At 37.1% G+C, this 19478-nt stretch overlaps 1 protein-coding gene across 13 annotated transcripts in view; it reads left to right on the forward strand.

Moving 5' to 3' along the window:
* The window catches only part of LOC105150229 (RNA-binding Fox protein 1), a 298467-nt gene that overhangs the window by 216203 nt on the left and 62786 nt on the right, over positions 1–19478 (forward strand). For 12 of the 13 annotated variants that reach the window (XM_087408562.1, XM_087408567.1, XM_087408563.1 and 9 more), the window contains one exon: positions 7305–7397. The exons of the other annotated variant lie outside the window; for it this stretch is intronic. In XM_087408562.1, coding sequence (XP_087264688.1) covers positions 7305–7397 — 93 coding nt within the window. The remainder of the gene's footprint in view (positions 1–7304; positions 7398–19478) is intronic. 13 annotated transcript variants of the gene reach the window in all.

Raw genomic sequence — 19478 nt, forward strand, 5'->3', positions numbered from 1 at the left:
GATTCAAATTTTATTTTATCCAGAATTGTACCATGTTCGAAATTGTACCACCTTATCCTACATGAAGCTGCACGAGAAGAGATATAGCAAGCCAAGAATAGACTGAATACGACGGCCGACGACCGCGAATTATAGAGGTGGGATGCTGAGTGCATCGACGCCATTAAGCGCATTGCAACGCGTTGCATATTCTCGAGCACGACACAAGTCGTTAAACACGCGTGACCGCAAAGACTGAATGTGTCTTTTGACATCGCATCCGCAATTGCTTTCCGCAAGTACTTTCCGCCGCATGAAATTTCGGTGCTTGTCCTATATCTGGTTTTCAACGACGTGACGATCGCGTAATCAATCGACCGTGTTGTACCTTTTGTCTCGCATTATCGTCCTTGTCGTATTTACAACTGCAGCGTATTTTGTACCGAATATGGGGAAATTTCATTGTTACTGGCTGATTAACGAGTACTTTCTCTGCGCTTAATTAATATATCGCTTCCTGTTTTCAAGACAGCGTGAATATCCATTTATATTGCGTGTTTGACGGCTAAATGTACAATAATTTTCATGGATCATTGATTTATTTGATTAATTGTAAGTTGCAAATTACATCAAATCAAATCAAAGACTTGACGTAGATGATAGACACAACAAATGACAGATGAATGAAAATTTGATAACGAAATGTAACTAATTAGGTTTTCATGATATCTCTCTGTATTTCTGCCTTTTATTTTCATCGTGCGGGACTCATGTCTATATTCTACATTTTTTTTAAGCGGACAAGGAACGACAGGTTCTGAAATTAAATCGCGAGTCGCGAGATAAAAGTTCACCGCAGTGTTTGCGGCTGCATTATTTCGAATTGCACACCGCAACGTGGCGTGTAAGATGACGATCTGCGAGGCATAATAATTATAGCTGGGCGTATCGGTTGTTTCCGTGGTTGCGAGTGTACGCGGTTTATAGTTGTCAGCTCTAAACAGCCGTGTAAGAAAGTCTGGCTTTCTTGATAGAAGCTCTGATTAACAGTGCAGATTAAACGTGCAGCTTCGCTAAGCAGGCCATTCTGGAACGAACGACTTTGCCTCGAGCAACTCGCGAGAGTAGCAAAACGAAATTTCAATTTCATGTAGTTATGAATTTGGCAACACCGAACGATATTTTGATATGAAAATTAATTTCTTGGAGAGATCACATTATTCGACTTAATTTTTTAAGCTCAAACAGTCTTTATTTTTTATTTCATTTGTTATAATTTCAATTCACAACCTGAACTGTATTAATTATTACAATATTCATTATACGTATTTTACACGGTGCTCGTCACTTTATTTGATAATTTATTTCTCATCGTAACAAGGGTAGTATTAAGAGAACTGATGCTAGAACTTATAATTATGACGCCATCATAATTACATCATAATTATACCTTCTTGTCGCGTTGGATGAAAACTTAAGTGCGCATTCTATATATATTAAAATCGTCGAAGATTTCAACGTTAAATATATTAATATCGTAGAGGAAGCAATTTCTCGTAGTGTTCGCGAAACGCGCGCGTTACGTCAGCGGAAGTAGAACGTATACGTTTTGTATCGCCCACTTAAAGAGACCCCGACAGAATTCGTGGTGGATTAATTGCCTGATGCTTACTCTCGAGTATCCACGGCGTGCACGCCAGCTACAATTTTCCGTAGCCCGATAAGACTCTAAGGAAGTTTTCGCTTGGCATCGCGATCTCCTCGTCACGAGAACGCCACGGAGCTTAAAATACATAGGAAATACGAGCGGCCCACCGCTGGTTTCAACTCGCGATACTCGTGAAATTATCGTGAAAAAAAAGCTTCGACGAGAGATTCTCGACACGATACGCTCGCATGCACTATCTTTTTCGATTCGGAATTGCAAGCGAATACAAAGTTACGTTCTATGACGCGCCGTTTTGCGTTGGCTGTTACGCGCAAAATATCACCGATCGTGAAAATAAATTTGTATTTTGTATCCCGTTACGGGATGCAGTTCAGAATAATTTGCATTAATTATAATCAAAACAAGTCATGTTTATAAATTATGAAATGTATGGGAACTTGTCTATCGATGTTATTTTTATACGAGCAATAGTAATTTTTTGTAAAATTAAAAATTGAATTCAGAATCTCGAGAAAGGTTTTTGAAAAATAAAATTTTATAAAGAAAATACCTAATTTGCATAGAAATTTGAATTTTCCGATAATGAATTTTCAATGTGTTATGACAGTGATATAAATGAGACTTTGATCGAACATTTATTATACTTTTTCAAATTTAAATTTCGTATTTGTGTGTATTCAGACTCACTAAAGAAATTATTAAAATTTTAATACTAGACAAGACTTATCCTTGCATAATGTTTGCGAAATTTTTAGATTATAAATTTTGATACATTTTCTCGAATGAATATTACAATTTAATGTTATGTCGCGATATTCGCAATGGGACTCAATAATTTAAATATTACATTTTCTTCGCACCACAATTTTCTGTCAAAACGGGAAATCAAATTCGGTAGCAACGCGCTCTTCTAAACTGTTAGCGTTTCGAAATGAATTCATAGCTGCGCGATGAAAAAGTCTTTGCGTATGCATTGAATATGCAAATAAATTCTGTTGCGATTTGTGCTGTATCTTTGCTTATGAATCCTAAAAATATCGATACGTCTGGCGCGGCGCGACCATTGACATTACAGTAATTTCCCAAGCGAATTGTTATCTCATTCGAGACATCGCGACATGAAACCAGCGTTATGAGAAATAGCGACACAAGTTGCGAATTGAATATCGTTTATTATAACATCACTATTATAACAACGATTTATAAACATTTTATAAATAAATACTTGAGAAAAGATTATTATTTTGCAGAATGTCAAGCATTTTTAATTATGTACGTGATGGAAAAGATAGAGATAGAAGGATAGGAATTTTAAGCACATTGAGAGAGATATTATTTTTGAAATTTTAAAATTTTTAAAATCTTTTAAGTCTAATCAATTATACAAGATGTTGCCAGAATTACTTCTTATCTATTTATTCGTTTATTAATTTAAAAGAAAAACAGCTCATCACAAGACAAAAATTTGTAAGATTTTTGTATAATCGTTCATATCATTAAAATGCACTTATCTTATTATTATTGCTTTTTCTATGAACGTCTGATTTTACATATACAGGATTATCACAAAACTAAAATACAATAATACAACTATTCTACGGTACAATAGACGAAAAATGTAACGCATATTTTCTGTTCTTATTATTTTCTGCAGATGCTTGATAATTCTGAATAAAAATGTAGGTTTATGCCGTAATTACGGGCAGAGTCATCGGGTATAATTTTTAGTTAAGTGATGTTCGCTGAAAAAAACCTAGGCTTGTGTCAACTTCCCGCGCTACGTAAAGGGCTCAACCATATCATTAATTATTCGCGCCAGTCCGTTGTCCTGCGACATTCATTTCCGGTTACAAAGGAATCCCTCGTGTATATCTTGTCTGTTTGGATCTAGTTAACTCTTTGAGTCGGCGGTCCTTTTCGTTGAACAATAATTGACATATATAATTGTTATATCCCATTGTGTTAGCTTAACGAGACTCCAACTATAATTTAACTACGCGTTTGTGATAATTGTTAAAACAAAATTGTCGAATACTCGCATTTATTGATCCAGATACTCGAAACTGTTGAAGAGTCTATCCATTATGTAACTTACATAAAATCATTTTCCATCGTTTCTTCACTTTCCTAATCTGTGTCCATTATTCGATAAGTGGCAAATATCGATTATGAAGACAGGGAGATATTGCAAGGTGCTCGGTGGCGTGGATATTATTAAGGACAGAGACGCCGGATTAAACCGATTTAACCGATGACTTTGAAATATCGTGGGTCCGACCTTCGTGCGGGCGCTCACTCCAGTTTTGCCACGTCCGACCCATAAATCGCATTTCCCGCGGTATTTCGAAGAGCGAACTGTATCCTTCACCACTGATTAGAAAACTTCGCGCTTCGCCGTTTTCGCTCTACCCGAGGCCGTATTTGATTTGGCTTTAATGCGATTTTTCGCGGTAACAGCCGCAGCTCGTAACCACTCCCGGCAACAGCTCCGTGATCCGAGGAGAACGAAACGTATGACGTGGAGCGGCGAACTCGATTATCTTGCCGTCCTTTTTTACCCCGATGAAGAAGCCGCTGTTAGCTTTCTCCGGCCCAAACTTCAATTACCTAATCCTTTTAACGATAAAAGCATCTCCGATTTCAGTGCGGAACCATGCAGTAAAATATCGCAGAATTAAAATAACGCGAATTTTTGACCCAATAATGATGCTCTTTGTGTTTACGTAACTATTTCTATCTATTATAGGAGAAATTAAACTTCGGTTTATCTCCATTCAAAGCACAAATTTCGTGGAGTTATATTTAATGGGAATGATATAAGTTATAAGATCGATGTGACGTTATCCGGAGAAACGCTGTTAAAAATTGACGTATCATGACGGCGCAATCAATCACGATCGTTTTTCTTCGACACTATCGTGATTGCTCACGTATTTATACGCATTCGGGTTTCTAAAAATCTGGAAAGTTATATATTTTCACGTGTTACTAGAATTATTTATTTATTTTTATAGATTACATACTTGATACATTTTTAAATACATGCTCAATTGATATTACGAGCATCAGCTTCTTGATAAAATTCGATAAAATGGCGAGATTCGATTAGTATTTTATTTTATTTGGTTTTTTTCGTAACTAACAACCCTCAGGTATTGCAAAAGTATTAATAACGAGGTCACAGCGATGATAGTGGTCGACGTGTATTCGTGTCTTCGTGTCTTCGATGTTATTCCGGTGACTTCATGAATGCGAAGGGGAGAGAGAACTTACGCCATGATAATATTCAACTGAGTCGACAGCGGGTTATCATGGGGTAATATCTACGGTGGCTAGGGGGAAAACTTGACTGTACTCGAAGCAAACGGACACCCTCGTGGCAGCGCAATCGATCGTGCTCTTCCTTCGTGTGGAACTCGCGTTCTCCGCGACATGAGATAACGTGCAATCGTGATGCGTGGGAGCGTGCCATGTATATCGATCTTTCTCTACCAAGTCCTTCCTTCATTCATACGCTCCACATTTCTTGGAGTGAACTTTCACTCCAAAAAAGTGAAAATACAGCAACTTTTGGAAAAGAACGAAAATATTTTACTTCTTGAAAAAGAGTGACAATTTTCAAGAAGTGTAATGTTTTCACTCGGAGTGATATTTCACTTCAAGAAATTTTGAGTGTATCGCCAAGTGACACATAGCAACGTATATTTTGAATCTAAAAAAGAGAATGACAAAGGGATTCGCCCCTTCTCAACAACGATCGCGATTCTAATCTTTTTACGTTTCCTACTCAATTTCCCGTTATTCTTCAGCGTCGACTGAAAATCCACACATGCGTACACGTGGACAGTGACACACACACGCACACACACGCACACACACTTGATATCGATCTACGTCCTTCCTATCCTTCACGTTTACCCTTACATGACTAATTGTAAACCCCTCAGTCAAGTTTTTTTTTATTTTTGTTTATTTTTTTCTCGTACACGCACCTCTCGATACAAGCAAGAGTCTTTAATGATATGACGATGACCGTGATATGACATGATACGATATGATATGATAATGAGATGATTAATGTGATCATGATCATGATTTCTTACCATGATTTTTATATTTACTTATTTGTTGCACGTTGTTTGGTGCGTCTCCGTAAGCAGTATGAGGCGCTCGCAGACCCCCTGGTCGTCGACATTTCGAAACAGTGCTCCCTCATCCCTTGAAGTAACGAGGAATTAATTTATGCGAATGTCCCCGTGAGTTCTTTGGTTTAAAAGCGACTCTCAACCCTTTTAAGCTCTTAGCCCAGAAAAGTAAGAATCGATATCTCGCCGTCAATTGTAGTCTTTTCATTTTTGAGTCAAGATGAAGATATTAATTTTATTGTCATTGTAATTAGATTATTAATTCATTTTTCTCTATACACGTATTATAATTTTAATATGGCAAGATCCAGACAGCCATTATACGATTATAAACTTCACATTTGAAGTATATATATATATATCTGTTGACTTCATTTGATTTTTTAATAATCGCTGATTAATTGTTTAAAATTGTTGTGATTTTTTTTCCGATTTTATAACAACTCTCGTTTTATTTCTGGACATTAAATGCGCGAGTTCTTAGAGTATTGTCCTGAAACTCTGAAATAATAAAGCGCGGATGACAGGATACGAATAACTGGATAGATAGCTATTCCTTTCAACTTTTGCGATAACGGTGGAATAAGAGAAGCGCGAGATCTACGGAAAATAACAAAAAACGAGATATCCATGAAAGCTTCTGTCGCTTCGTCGCGTCTCGAGGGAGCCTCAGGAATTAATTAGCATGTCTCGCGCGATACATAACGGTCCAGAGAGAGAAAGAGAGAGAAAGAGAGACGGCTATTGTGCGTCAAAGAAATAAATAGGGTCGGCTCGGAGAAGAAAACGCCGGCAGGGCTGAGGGTGATGGAAGGGTTCAAAGAGAAAGAGAGGAGCACAAAGGAGCTGGCCGGTGTTGCCCGCGGCGAAACGGAAGAATCGAGCTTTCTGCGTCTTCCGTCCAATCTTCGATGAGAATGGGATCGATCCTCTATTAACTCTATTCGATACGAAAATCCGTTCAAAGATCGGGAAAAGAAACTAAATGGTCGAAAAGTGTATCTCGCACGTGTAGTTCACAGTTAAACGCGACGAAGCTATACATTTATATCTTTTGACATAATGATAAATTTTAATATTTTTTGCACTTGAAAAAAATTCTCGATTTTTTCGTCATAACGTAGTAAAAATATAATTAAAAATCGACGGAAACGCGCGCGTTCTTTATTACCGCATTATAAACGAAATGAAATCGTCGCAGCGCGAAACGGGGGTTGCTTTTTTTCTTTTTCATCAGTCACCCTCGTTGCGCCCCGACGGTATCCTTTTCGGAGTATCCTCCATGTATGTACACCCCTCCCCGCCCTCCGCACTTCCCCATCACTTACCTCACTAGTATGTACATATATTATATGTACGTAAATGAAATATATACATATACGCGCGCGCGTGTTACATGTGTACGCGCGCGCGGAGACGAAATGTCGGCCCAGCCAGTCGGCTTTTTGCGGAGCGCTGGCAGTCTGTAAGTTGAGTTTAATGCATGTTGTTTTGTCTGTCCTTGCATGCAGGGATTCGGTTTTGTAACATTCGCAAATAGTGCTGACGCGGACCGGGCACGTGAGAGGCTACACGGCACCGTGGTTGAGGGCAGAAAGATTGAGGTGTGCATGAACTTTCTTATACTTATATATATATATATATATATATATATATATATATATATATATATATACATACATATATATATACATCGCTATTAATCTCCATTGCGAATAGATGTAATCTTTTGTTTTTTTTCCAGGAAAGTCGAGTGGGTGCATTCCTCTACGGAATGCGCGCATTCTCGATGTGAAATGGCGACCACGATCTAAAGCTCGATTCATTTGATTATATGACGACTTCATAAATCTGTCTCTTTGAGTACGTTTTCAAATTTTGTCGAGTAACAGTGGTCGCCTGTTAGTTTTAAGTCCGGCACTTTGAGTCCCGAGTGTCCACTGAGGTTATAAATTTCCCGGGTGAATTAATTGGTCGTAAAATAAATGAAGTTTTATTGTTAATAAAAATTGTTCTGAAAAATCTCTGTTTATTGCGAATTTACATTTTGATATATAATATCGTTGATGAAGAGAAGTCAGATGGATACCCGCGACGCAAAGGTCGTTAATCTAAGAGACTAGAATAAATCGCTATGCGATCGAAGGCACGAGATGCCAGACTGACGACGCGATCGTAGACACGACCGTTTTGAAACGGCTACGATTCGAGTTATCGACAGTCTACATCGAGTTATCGCGATTCGACGGAGCCTTTTATTCGAAAAAAGAAAGCTAGAAGTATTTATATCGCAATATAATTAAACGAAACGCGAGTTAATTTCACGGGCTAGAGGAAGAGAAACCGGATAGAGATAGAGAGATAGAGAGAGGGAGGGAGACGATCATCGGGGGTCGCAGGGGTTCGAGAGAAAGAGATTTCTCTCGTGGCCTGGATCAATCTGACTGATAGCCACTCGTGGATCGTACGAGTGGCGCGCGAGCTGCCGATTGGCGGGGCTTGATCTCTGCTCGAGGGCCTCGAGTGATCCACAAATTCTCGTTCCCGATTGGCTGGTCACTTCGCCGGTGAAAATCGGTACGCGGGAGAAAGTCCTCGTCGCGATCAATGCGCGACGATCCTCTCGCGAGACGGATTTGCTTTTATATATATATATATTCGTCTTTTTCTTTCCTCTTTCGTTATTTCTCTATCGCGAAATGGCCTTAATTCATTCAGTGCGTTCGTTCATGCGAGGAATCGTAACTGCACCTTCCACCAATGTGTCTCGAGCTCAGAAATTATCTTTGCTTCATCGTTCGATTATCATATACAATAGTTGATTTAATAAGCTCTGTCGAATCGATCGAAGATAAACGAGGCGGTAAAATGTGATAACGGTTTTGTCAAAATGGTACTTTTATCATATAAGTAGAAGTATAGCTTAAGTATAATATAAACAATTTCATAAATTAATAAATAATTTTGTAAATTTAAATCGGTTAAGTAATTAATTTGAGCTTTATTCGAATTGATGATTGCATTTATTTGTTTCTTTTATCGGTTTTTTTATATAAGCACGTCGTGCAGAATTCTGAATTCTATTAATATATGTAGTTAACGATTAAAAGTGACCGTATAGACGCATACCTATATAGATGCAGCGAAATAATTTCTCTCACTAGAAATCTTCAAACATTTTCATTTATAATACAGCCAGCTCTCGGCTTTGATTACCGCGTTCAATTTTTGTAGCTCTCGACCGACCACGCGACGACCGCATCATCTGCTGCATCGATGCTGATATCAAACAACAACAACCTAATTGAACAACTCGATTAATTATCTTCTCATGGCAGCTGGAGCAGCTTGTTGGGCTGCACCAATCTCGTACGCGTCGCGTAAACCATCGTTTTAGCTTCATTTAGCTGGCAACCGCGTCTTCGAAATGCATCGTTTAGTGTTGCATTCGCTAATGCGCGCGAATGGAGAAAATCTTACGGATGAAAATCGAGAACAAAGTTAAATTGAGAAAATCTTTTCTACGAAAGAGTCTGTTTATTTCACTGCATCGATAATCATTCTATAAAACTTGATACAGCTGACGGGAAGACTTCGTTTGCAATTTTTTGTTACGTTTTTAAAGCTACTGCTCAAAAGGACGACGCAAAAGTAATCGCTTCCGAGAAGATAACACATCTTCCTCTGTCGTCGTTATATTGCTTTTCGGATGTAATAGGATTATATTCTTGAATCACGGCCAGTGATTACTCCTTCGGATTTTTTCCGGTTCGATAATAGCGTCCGTTTGATCAAGCAGGCCTTCTTATTGCGACTTTAATGGCTCAATTAAAGCTTGAAAGCCTGACCTTTTTGCGATTGACTCGTCGATTTACTACACCAATGGAATTCTATTCGCGATAGTTTCGCGTAAATAAAATTACGTAAATTTTCAAGCAGGAATTTTGCAATTCAAAGACACTTTTCTCAAATCTTTAAATCTAACATGTCATGAATTTCAGAAACCGGATGACAAAATTGTTGCTGATTTTTCCGCCTCGGGGATCTTCGTAATACTCAAAGCGAATAAAAAGAGAGACGCATCAGGATTGCTTGCCAACGTGGATTCAGAACTGTCATGTTGAGCTGTCGTATTTTAAGTGCTTGCTACAAATCCGCGTTGTTAGTACTGGCATCCTTAAAAATCAGTCTTGTTAAACAAGAAAAGGGAAGATCCACGTTGGTGGGACTCCGAATGCAAAGTGAGCGAAGTTGAAGGGGTGGACGCGCTCGAAACAACGCGATAGTCGTCGAACGACGAGTAAACGAACCGCATACAAAGGAGCTGGAAAATCCGCTGATTGGACGATCTGGCCGTTGTGTTGGGTTCGGTTACTATGGGAAAGAAAGTAACCAAAAGCACAAAAGCAGAACGAAAGAAAGACAATTGCAAAATACGATCGTGTCTCACGCAGATCTCCTGTTGTTCCATAGAGAGCTTCTGCGCGAAAGAAAGACCGGGTAAAAAGGTAGAAAAGAGAGCGAGACTCGTAGACTCGTACTGAATAGTCGATTGAAAAATCTGAGAGAGAGCGAGCGAAAGAGAGAGAGATATAAAGAAAGAGAGAGATGGTCGATTCGATAAGATCGATCGATTGATCGGGAGAAAGAGCGAGAGAGATTAACGGGCAAATGCTGATCGTGGGACACTGAGGAGGCCACTGAAAAAGGACCTCGCGAAGTGTCCGAAAAGGTAAGGAAACCATCGCAGCGGGAATCGTTTACCGGCAAAACAAAGACCGGATTCATATGTGTATAATGAAAAATACAACTCGCACTGCCCGCTCTCTCATGCGATACACGAGAACCGTGCCATGGTCGATTTTCACTGGTAGATTACATTTATTTCTTATTTCTCCCTTTCTCGGTTACTTTTCCACACTCATTTCGCATTTTTAGCATAAGCAAATGAAATTTTTAACCGCTTTTTTTTATCAAACTATCTTCATCGAAGTGTACTATCTGCACGGGTGACGAAGTATTAAAAAAATAAAAAAGGAAACAGAGAATTCGTTTTAAGAGTTACAAATTTTATAGAAAATTCTATTTAGCGGCACAAAGAAATATACTTTACAGTTTGCGAACGAAGTAGGACAAAATTGCTTTAAATACTTTGTCATCCGAATTTATTTTTTTAATTTTACTTTTAATTGTTAATTTTTTTAGTCACTTACTCAATGCTCTTTTTTTCCCTTTTTTGACCGGCACACGCGTAGCGCTTACTTTCTCCTAAAATTAAATCCTACTTGTGACATTTATGATATGACTAATAAAGTATATAACACTCTTTTAAAATATATAATACTAGCGTAAACTGTGTAGACGTGTAAGGAGATAAAACTTACAAAAAAAAGGCTCAAGTACTTTCGCAAGTGGCAATCGATACAATCGAAGAAACATCCCGTTAATTAGATGTGTTAATGGCGCAATAATGACATTTCTTCCACGAGCAATTTGCATTTTATTTGTATTTTGTGATCGAATTTTTTTTTTTTTTTTTGCAACAGAAGACAATCACGTATGCGGGTATGAAAGATCTTTGCACCGCTGCCAATTAAAACGCGCGAGTGGTTCTAAAACGATTATATCTCGTACGTCATCACTCTTGTATGGCGACGTTTGACCCGTTTCACTCGAGCGCTAAGCACTCAGGCCCTTTGTTGAATTTTCTAAGAGCCGTCATAGAGCAAGAGGTTAAAAAAGAGGCGTGGACGTTGAAACGCCGACCGAGAATAACGAGATGGCAGGGTATAGCAAAAAGAACGAACTCTAACGAGAATTCTTTTACGCGTAATTTTCTCACGAACGTGGCGTAGCACTTTAATTGCGGAAGAGATTAGGGAGCTCTTAAATTAGAGACCGCGCCTTTTTTTTTTCAAGTTTTCCGCGTAAAATTTCCGCCAACGGAATTCCAGAGAGACGTGGAATAAAAATTCGCGACGTTTGGCTGAAATCTCCCGAAATTCCCGAGGACCGATATATTTATTGAAGCAATTACAAGAGGAGGAAGGGGAAGATTTAAAGAGATACACAATTAGTCTTTCGTAAATCTCTCGCGATATTGCCTGAGGGGGAGAAAAATACTTTATTAGTTAATCTCCCCTGAGAGAGACTTTGCGGCATAACTTTTTAATGTTCGGATCTCTTTCAAGTTTTAAATAATTTCAGACACTAATAATCTGTTTTCTGTTCCTGCATTAGACTGCACTAGCATTCTCTTTCTCACTTTCAACAAATATCAAACGTATACCTATCTCACTTCAAGTTTCAAAAGTTACACTAGTTCAGCCACAGAAAACAGACCTTAAGTTTCGATTCGGTAACTTTGGAAACGAGATTCTTGAATAAGACGGAAATTCCAAAATCAACCGTTGATTGTATTGATTAGATATGCGATTTTGCAATTTCTTCGAGATAACGACAGCATGATTCGGCGAAGGTTACTTTTTCACGGATCAGCAAGCGGCTGCGCTTCGCATATTCGTTTCACGCGCAATTTAACGCACGGTCCGCACCCTTCAGCGGACAGGAGACTAACTCGACCGTAAAATTTAGCGTCGTTGATTGCGATGTATTTATTCATCATTGATGCAGCCGGAATTAAGAAAATCGAAGAAATTGAGATGGAGAGATGTAAGGAAAATTAAATCGTTGGGAAGAGATTTATGATATACACACAGTTTCGACACGAAAGGAGTTTATTGGAACATTGTTATTGCATTGAAAAAAAAGATTGACAGCAAATTAGGTAATATGGTACAGTATTTTTAATTGGCTGCAGCAGCAAATTTTTGGTTGCGTTAGCCTGTCAATGTCGGTATAGAAATTCCGATAGGCTAATGTAATTAAAAATTGATTGCTGCAATCAATTAAAAACGCTATGTTTATTGCCACCATAATGCCATATTTTACCATCTAATTTGCTGCAGCAGCCAATCTTTTTTTTTTTTTTTCAGTGTGATACATCCACGTTTGCCGAGCAAAATGTTTGTCTACAATAATGATAATAAATATTAACGCAAATGCTAATGTTGCTTCGCGTCTATAAACTCCCCGGGCACAGCTTCGAAGCACAAATTCGCCGGAAGCATAATTCATATGGGAAGATACACGGAAGTACGCGCAGCTCGCTGCAGTCGACGGGTATTACAGATTACAGAATAAAGAGGGAATATTGTTTCCCAGCGAAGCGGATTTTTGCTCGTTATTAATTTCTAACGACGAAACCTCTTGTCGTCGGACACGAGTTTTGCACCGCATCGAGTTCATCTATCTATTCTGCGGCCTTTTTTTCATTTCTCTCGTTTGTTATCTTCCTTGGTTCTTGCGCTCAAGAGATGGAAAACGTGAATTTCTAACGGAAATGTACAGCACAAGACATATTTTCGATAACCGAAGAATATCAAACAAGGAGATATAAAGATATCTCTCAGAAATATCTCTCAGAAATCGACGCTGTTTGAAGATATAAAGTTCAGTATAAAGTTCATCGTAACGTTTTTATAACAAGAAACAAGATGTTCGCAGCAACCAGCAGATATCACATTCAATGGCTCATTATCTTAATGAACACCCTTTGTAATCGTTGCTTCGTATTGTTCCGCGCGTCGACTCGTTACGTCTTTGAAGACTTGACTGCCTTCGTTCTTGCGCTGACTTTCTTCTACTTTCTTCTTGTTCTTCTTTTAATTTCCGGATAGAAGCTCCTTCACGAGTGAATTGCTATTTTTCACAAGATTGAGTTAAATTCGAAGTATCTTACAGTAACTTTTCTTTCATAATCTCGTCGAAATTGAAGTATTTTGGAAAACTGAGCACGCAGGCAGGATATTTTTCGATTAAATGCGATAAAATTTTTGTTCTCTTTCTATATGCCACTATAAATTTTTTATTTCATTACGATCGATAAGTATATAATATTCATTTATCTTCAGTCTTTTGCATATTACACTAATGGATAGCGAACTGAAATTATGAAGATGATCTTTCTTGTCTGTGACATTTCTGTCTGTCAAGATATTACCCGAACATTTGTAATAAAAAACTGGAGTAGATTCGCCGATAGAACCAAAAACGTCGCGTGTAGCGGAAAATCCACACAGAATTGAGTCGATCGGGCGGGTGATAAGTGCTTATGGTAGTTCAGCTAAGGAACAGCCTCGAATGCATAATCCAACGCGATTTATTGCGCGCCATGACAAATGACACAGAGGCTGCGGAAGCCTGAAATTATGTCGACCCACTAGGCAGGCGAAGAATGCAGATTAACGAGCAAGAACTGGTAAGAGAGAAAACGACAAGAAGTATCACCAAAAGAAAAGCTCTCCTGCTTTTAGCGCACGAAGCTGATATTCCGTGTCGAAGCCGCGTAGGGGATAATGACGATGCTAATGCCGTAAGACGATCTAAAATAGACAGAAGAGGTATAAAAAGAGGTACTGCGAGCAGAGGACGAATAAACAAATATACCACGAGCTTCGTGATGTATAAGCACGCGAGAAATTTTAGAGCGTTTTCCACGCGTATCTAAAGAAGTGAAATAAATTTGAATATATAAATAGTGAAATAAAGAAGGAATATTACTCTGATATAGTCATCGAATATGATGCTTTAACGTGTACATTACGTATGCGCTACAATTTACATAACCAGAAAAAATAAATAGACTACAGTTTACTTATATACACTAGAAAAAAGTATGTAAAGTTACATAAATATTATGTGTAAAACATTCATAGTGAAAATATACAAAAAATTGTGCATTTTTATAAAAATTAATATATACTTTTAATTGTGTGAATATATCTTCATATTAAGCAGAAAATTATAATAACATATTTAACATAATAGTAATATATCATATGTATTTGCATTTTTATGTTTGTATATCTCAATAACATAGTTTAATCAAATTTAACGTAATTGACGAAATAATACTTAAATATTTCTGTAAATTTAATCTTGATTGCAAATTTGCTTTTAAAAATTGTTTAAATACTTGTGAGAATAATAATTTTATTTGTAAGTTTCAATTTTATTCTAAATATGTGTAAATATACACTTTTAATAGTAGATCCCAAATTATCTACTATAATTGTTATAATTTTATATGTAATTTTTTCAATGCAGAGAATTATAATATTTTTGTGAATTATATTATATATTATCCATTTTGTTTTTTTTGTGCGAGAAATAGTTTGCGCTTATACGATCGCAAACGACGCAGAAGACAAGAAGAAGATTTTTAAGGCTCGAGGGATTTATTGACGTTGCAAGAGAACGAAAATTATGGTTACTACACGCGCAACATGAAACGCGATTTAACGAGCTTGGCCTTGGTAGAACGGTTGTTGGTTAGGAGTCGGAAAAAGCTCTTCCTGAAGATGTAAAGGAGTAATCGACATTCTAGGTCAACGATGACGACGCCGGAGGATACGATGCTTTTCGCGGTAACGTGCAAACATAGCACTAGCAAAGGCAGATCGACGAATCAACGATTAAATCGCGCATGAAAAATTCATACAAAGTTCCGCGAACAGAATTGGAAAGAAGCATTTCCACACGATTTTATAACTCATTGAAAATTCAACCGTGATGAAGACCCAAAGGAAGAGACTGTACAAATAACGTAACAAATTTCTTGAAGTTATAATATCGCGCCGCATGTTTGATTAATGTAAAAAGAAACCATCTTCTTTTCTCCATTTTATTTGTAAAAATTTACAATTTTTGCAACGGTATCCATCAAGCTACGAATTATTTTATTCTTTGCATCGTTTCTTTGTTAATCTAATTAAAATTTATCTTTAAGATATTTTTGAACTGAAACGAAATTTATTTATGTTTGAAAACAAAAGATATAAATATTCATCTGTATATATTTCCGCGTACAAAATACGTAATATACTTAGTTAAAAAGTTATGTAAATAAACAGCAGTTCAGAATATATTCAAGAGAGTTGTGTATAAACGGATTAGAAGGTTGTGAAAGTCGGATTAAAAGACATCGGCGATGAGAAAGTCTTTATTTGATAACACGAATGGACAAAGCAGGGCGAAGGAGCAGTTTCTCCATTAGGATCACGGATGTAGCACAGGTATCGGGTTAGTAAGCAAGCAAAATGACCAACAGAGGGACAAAGGAGGAGGGAAGTAGGACTTTGATTACCTCGTACATTTTCGCCGTTACGATCCTGGCATGACCCGGTAGAAGTAATGTCGGGTGGTCATAGGTTACGTACATCGCTTCCGGTATTAACGACAGGTACCTTACCGTGCCACTCTTGAACGGTCAGCCTCGTAGTCCGGCGGTGGTCGAGTTTTCGGCTTTAGCAAGTCAAATTTATGCAGATGTCCGCTCGTCGAAGGCGAGCAAGCGAGGCTGCTCGAAATTTCCAAAGTGCCATTTCGCTTATTCGACCGGCCGTCGGCCGGTCTTCTCCTAGAAGGTACCTCCTAAGTCTGGGTCGAGCCCTCCCTCTTAAACTTCCCCTATGATCCCTAGGAACGAGATAAGTGCTTGGGAAACGTGGATTCTCCAGACAAGAGTTGTCGGAGAGGATCGCGTCGATTGTTAAATCCTTCGAATGCCGATCGTCCTTGTACCCGGGTCTTGATTAATGCGGCCATTTTGCCTTCATCGGTCTGCTGCCCGCAGTGCCAATTGCACTGTGCGGTGGTAGTATTATGCAGGATAGAAGTAAATGGTATTTCATTAAGTTGGAAATTGGCGCAGATATATATATATATATATATATATATATATATATAATACATATTTTTTTATTTAGAAATTTTGAAAAGAAATATTTATCTGAAGAATAAATTTCTCGAGCTTATATTACACTGTTTATATTACATATTATTATTACAAGAAATGTTTTTGTTACAAATTACATAAGTTTGTTTAGCAATTATGAACAATATCGTGCTGAGATCGCAATTTGTTATTGTTGCTACACATTGAGTAACCTTCAATCTTTTTTGGCACAAGCAAAATTTTACTATCAAATTTGTCCGAAATAAGGGGAAGGGTGGAATACACGGTTCTTTAATTGCTAATTGTAAGTTATACATTTTTAAACAAATTTCCATTTTATTCCTCACAATTTTGTTCACATTTCAATTTTTATTAAAATTTTTATTAAATTTTTTATTTAAATATTAAAGATTTTAATATTTAAAGCTATTAAAACATAGGAATGTTGTAATCTTGAATTTTTCCGTACTTTTTGAAAGCAAAATAAGACAGTACAGAAAAGTTGAATAAGAGCTGAATTTGAGCTGAATAAGAAAGACTGCAGACGGAGAAAGTAAAAATATAATTATAGACAGAAGATTAAGTATGCTTGCATAACTCATTGTCAGTTTAATTGTTTACTATGAAAGTCACATATAATGTGAATATGAAGCACTTTAGATTAAATATGTGATAACATTGACCCGAGAGCGTTCTGGATAGAAGTTTGTGATATTGATTTACGTATAATTTTAGGCGGTACTTCACGCTATATAGATAGTGGCATAACAAGGCCGTCGATTCATTTTTTTCGTTGCAACCCTGTCGTTTGCATATTATTCAGTGGCCTGTATCCATAATTTTTTCCTTACCGAATCAATAAAGTCACGTAAGACCGTGACTGTCTCTTTAGAACCTTCCTCGGCATACGCCGATGAGATCCATCAAGGGCGAGAATGTGATACATGGAGAGATATCGATCTCCATATTTTTATCTTGATCGTTCGAATTTTATTCGATATGTGCTATGTACGTGTACGTATCTCCATTATGCTTTATTGAATCAAGCTCAATGTGTTAAAATTAACTGTACTGCGCACGTTACTACAATTAGCAGCTCAATAGAAATACATATCCATTTTATGATTGCTAAACATTAGTTTCATATCTCGCAATTTATATCTACGTTTTAAGAGAATATTGAAAAATATTGGATCACAATAGAATAAGAGGGTACAATTTCGCACTGAAAGAAAAATTTTTAGTATTCGTAATTATAATTATAATATAACATGTTACTATAATTATGATTATTACTGTATAATATTAATAATAATAATTATGTATGTATAATTCTATTTACAAATATATAATATATATGTAGCTGGCAATTGAAAATGACTGTAATTAATATTATTATTACTATATAAATATAATTGAAATTACCATAAAAACGGACTTATTATAATTTATAGTAATTATAATCATTTTTATGATAATAATACCCATCACAGTCATTTTTTATTGCCAACTATATATATAGAACTATATACATATATAGTATTAATATTGTAGCAATAATCATAATTATAGTAACATGTAATTACAGTTACAAATACAAAAATTTTTTTCTCAGTGTTAACACAGTAAATTTTTGAAATAAAATAATCCAATTTTTGAGGTTCAGATTGGTAATCCTGATCTCATTGTGAGGGTATTAAAAAAATCAAACAGGAAAAAATCGAATTTGACCTTTGCTAAAATCTTTGCTAAAATTGGATTTAAATTTTATTTTGTTCACAATTGTCCCATTGTTCAAAATTATATCACCTATCTATTTTATTGTCTCGCATTGTTATCGCAGTTTGTATAATTTCGAATCAATTATACCATATGTATATAGCGTTTTAAAGTGTGCAACATAAAGGATTATACATAGATAAGCGATACATTCAAAATTGAAATTATCTGTTGGTGTCAGCTGGGCATCATTAATATCAGCAGGTATAATTTGCAAAACAATCGTGGGATTCAGACTACACATCGTTTGTGGTGCTTCCCGTTGACTGGATTCCACTGAATGCAATATACACTTATTCGTGAACGCCACGACATTCGCAAACAAAAATTCCCCACAATTGTTTGTCAGAGCAAGGTGGCTCACGCGCGGACACGCTTGTTTATCATCGACATGGATCGATTTACGCGATTCGAACGTACCTACATATCCCGTCGATTCGTGCTTCGCTCGTTTGTTTGTTCGTTAAAGTGCAGCCGCGCACGATTTTTGCAACGTTACATTTTGTGGCACAATGGTACCTTGACGGTGACAAAAAACTGAATTTAAAAAAGAGGAACGTTTCAAATCCATTTTTTTCCAATTCCAATAGTTAACATTGGATTGACATGGATTTTTTAAAAATTTCTCTTGACTGTTCCAGTAATAATTTAAATCATTTTCCACGTGTTACATCTTCGAAATTTTCTACTCCAGATAAATGATGAGAACATCGTTACGTAGCGTGTTTTGTGTCTTCATCCGACGAGTCTACCATCAGCCTCCATTTTCCAATAATGTTCGTTTAGCCATGCTGTACCTGTGACGCGAGATGTACAGCAGCCACCAAACCTTCGTTGTCGGAAACAAGATCGTAAAATGCAAATTGCTCGACGATGCGCCGCATCAGGCCGGGCGTGATTGGCCTGAGTAAGCCTCGTAACTCACAATCCTCGTGAGAGTCAATACACGAACTCAAGATGCGTTTCAACTATCGTGAATTCGAGAACGAAGTGCGTAAATAATTTTTATTCGCTACCTCGGTTACGATCGCAAAAAATTGCATTTCGTGGAAGATCTTCCAAGATCTACGGAGTTATATTAGATTTAGGAATCGTCATTTATTAAAAA

The sequence above is a fragment of the Acromyrmex echinatior genome, chromosome 8 (assembly GCF_024713525.1).
Source record: "Acromyrmex echinatior isolate Ae372 chromosome 8, ASM2471352v2, whole genome shotgun sequence".
NCBI lineage: Eukaryota > Metazoa > Arthropoda > Insecta > Hymenoptera > Formicidae > Acromyrmex > Acromyrmex echinatior.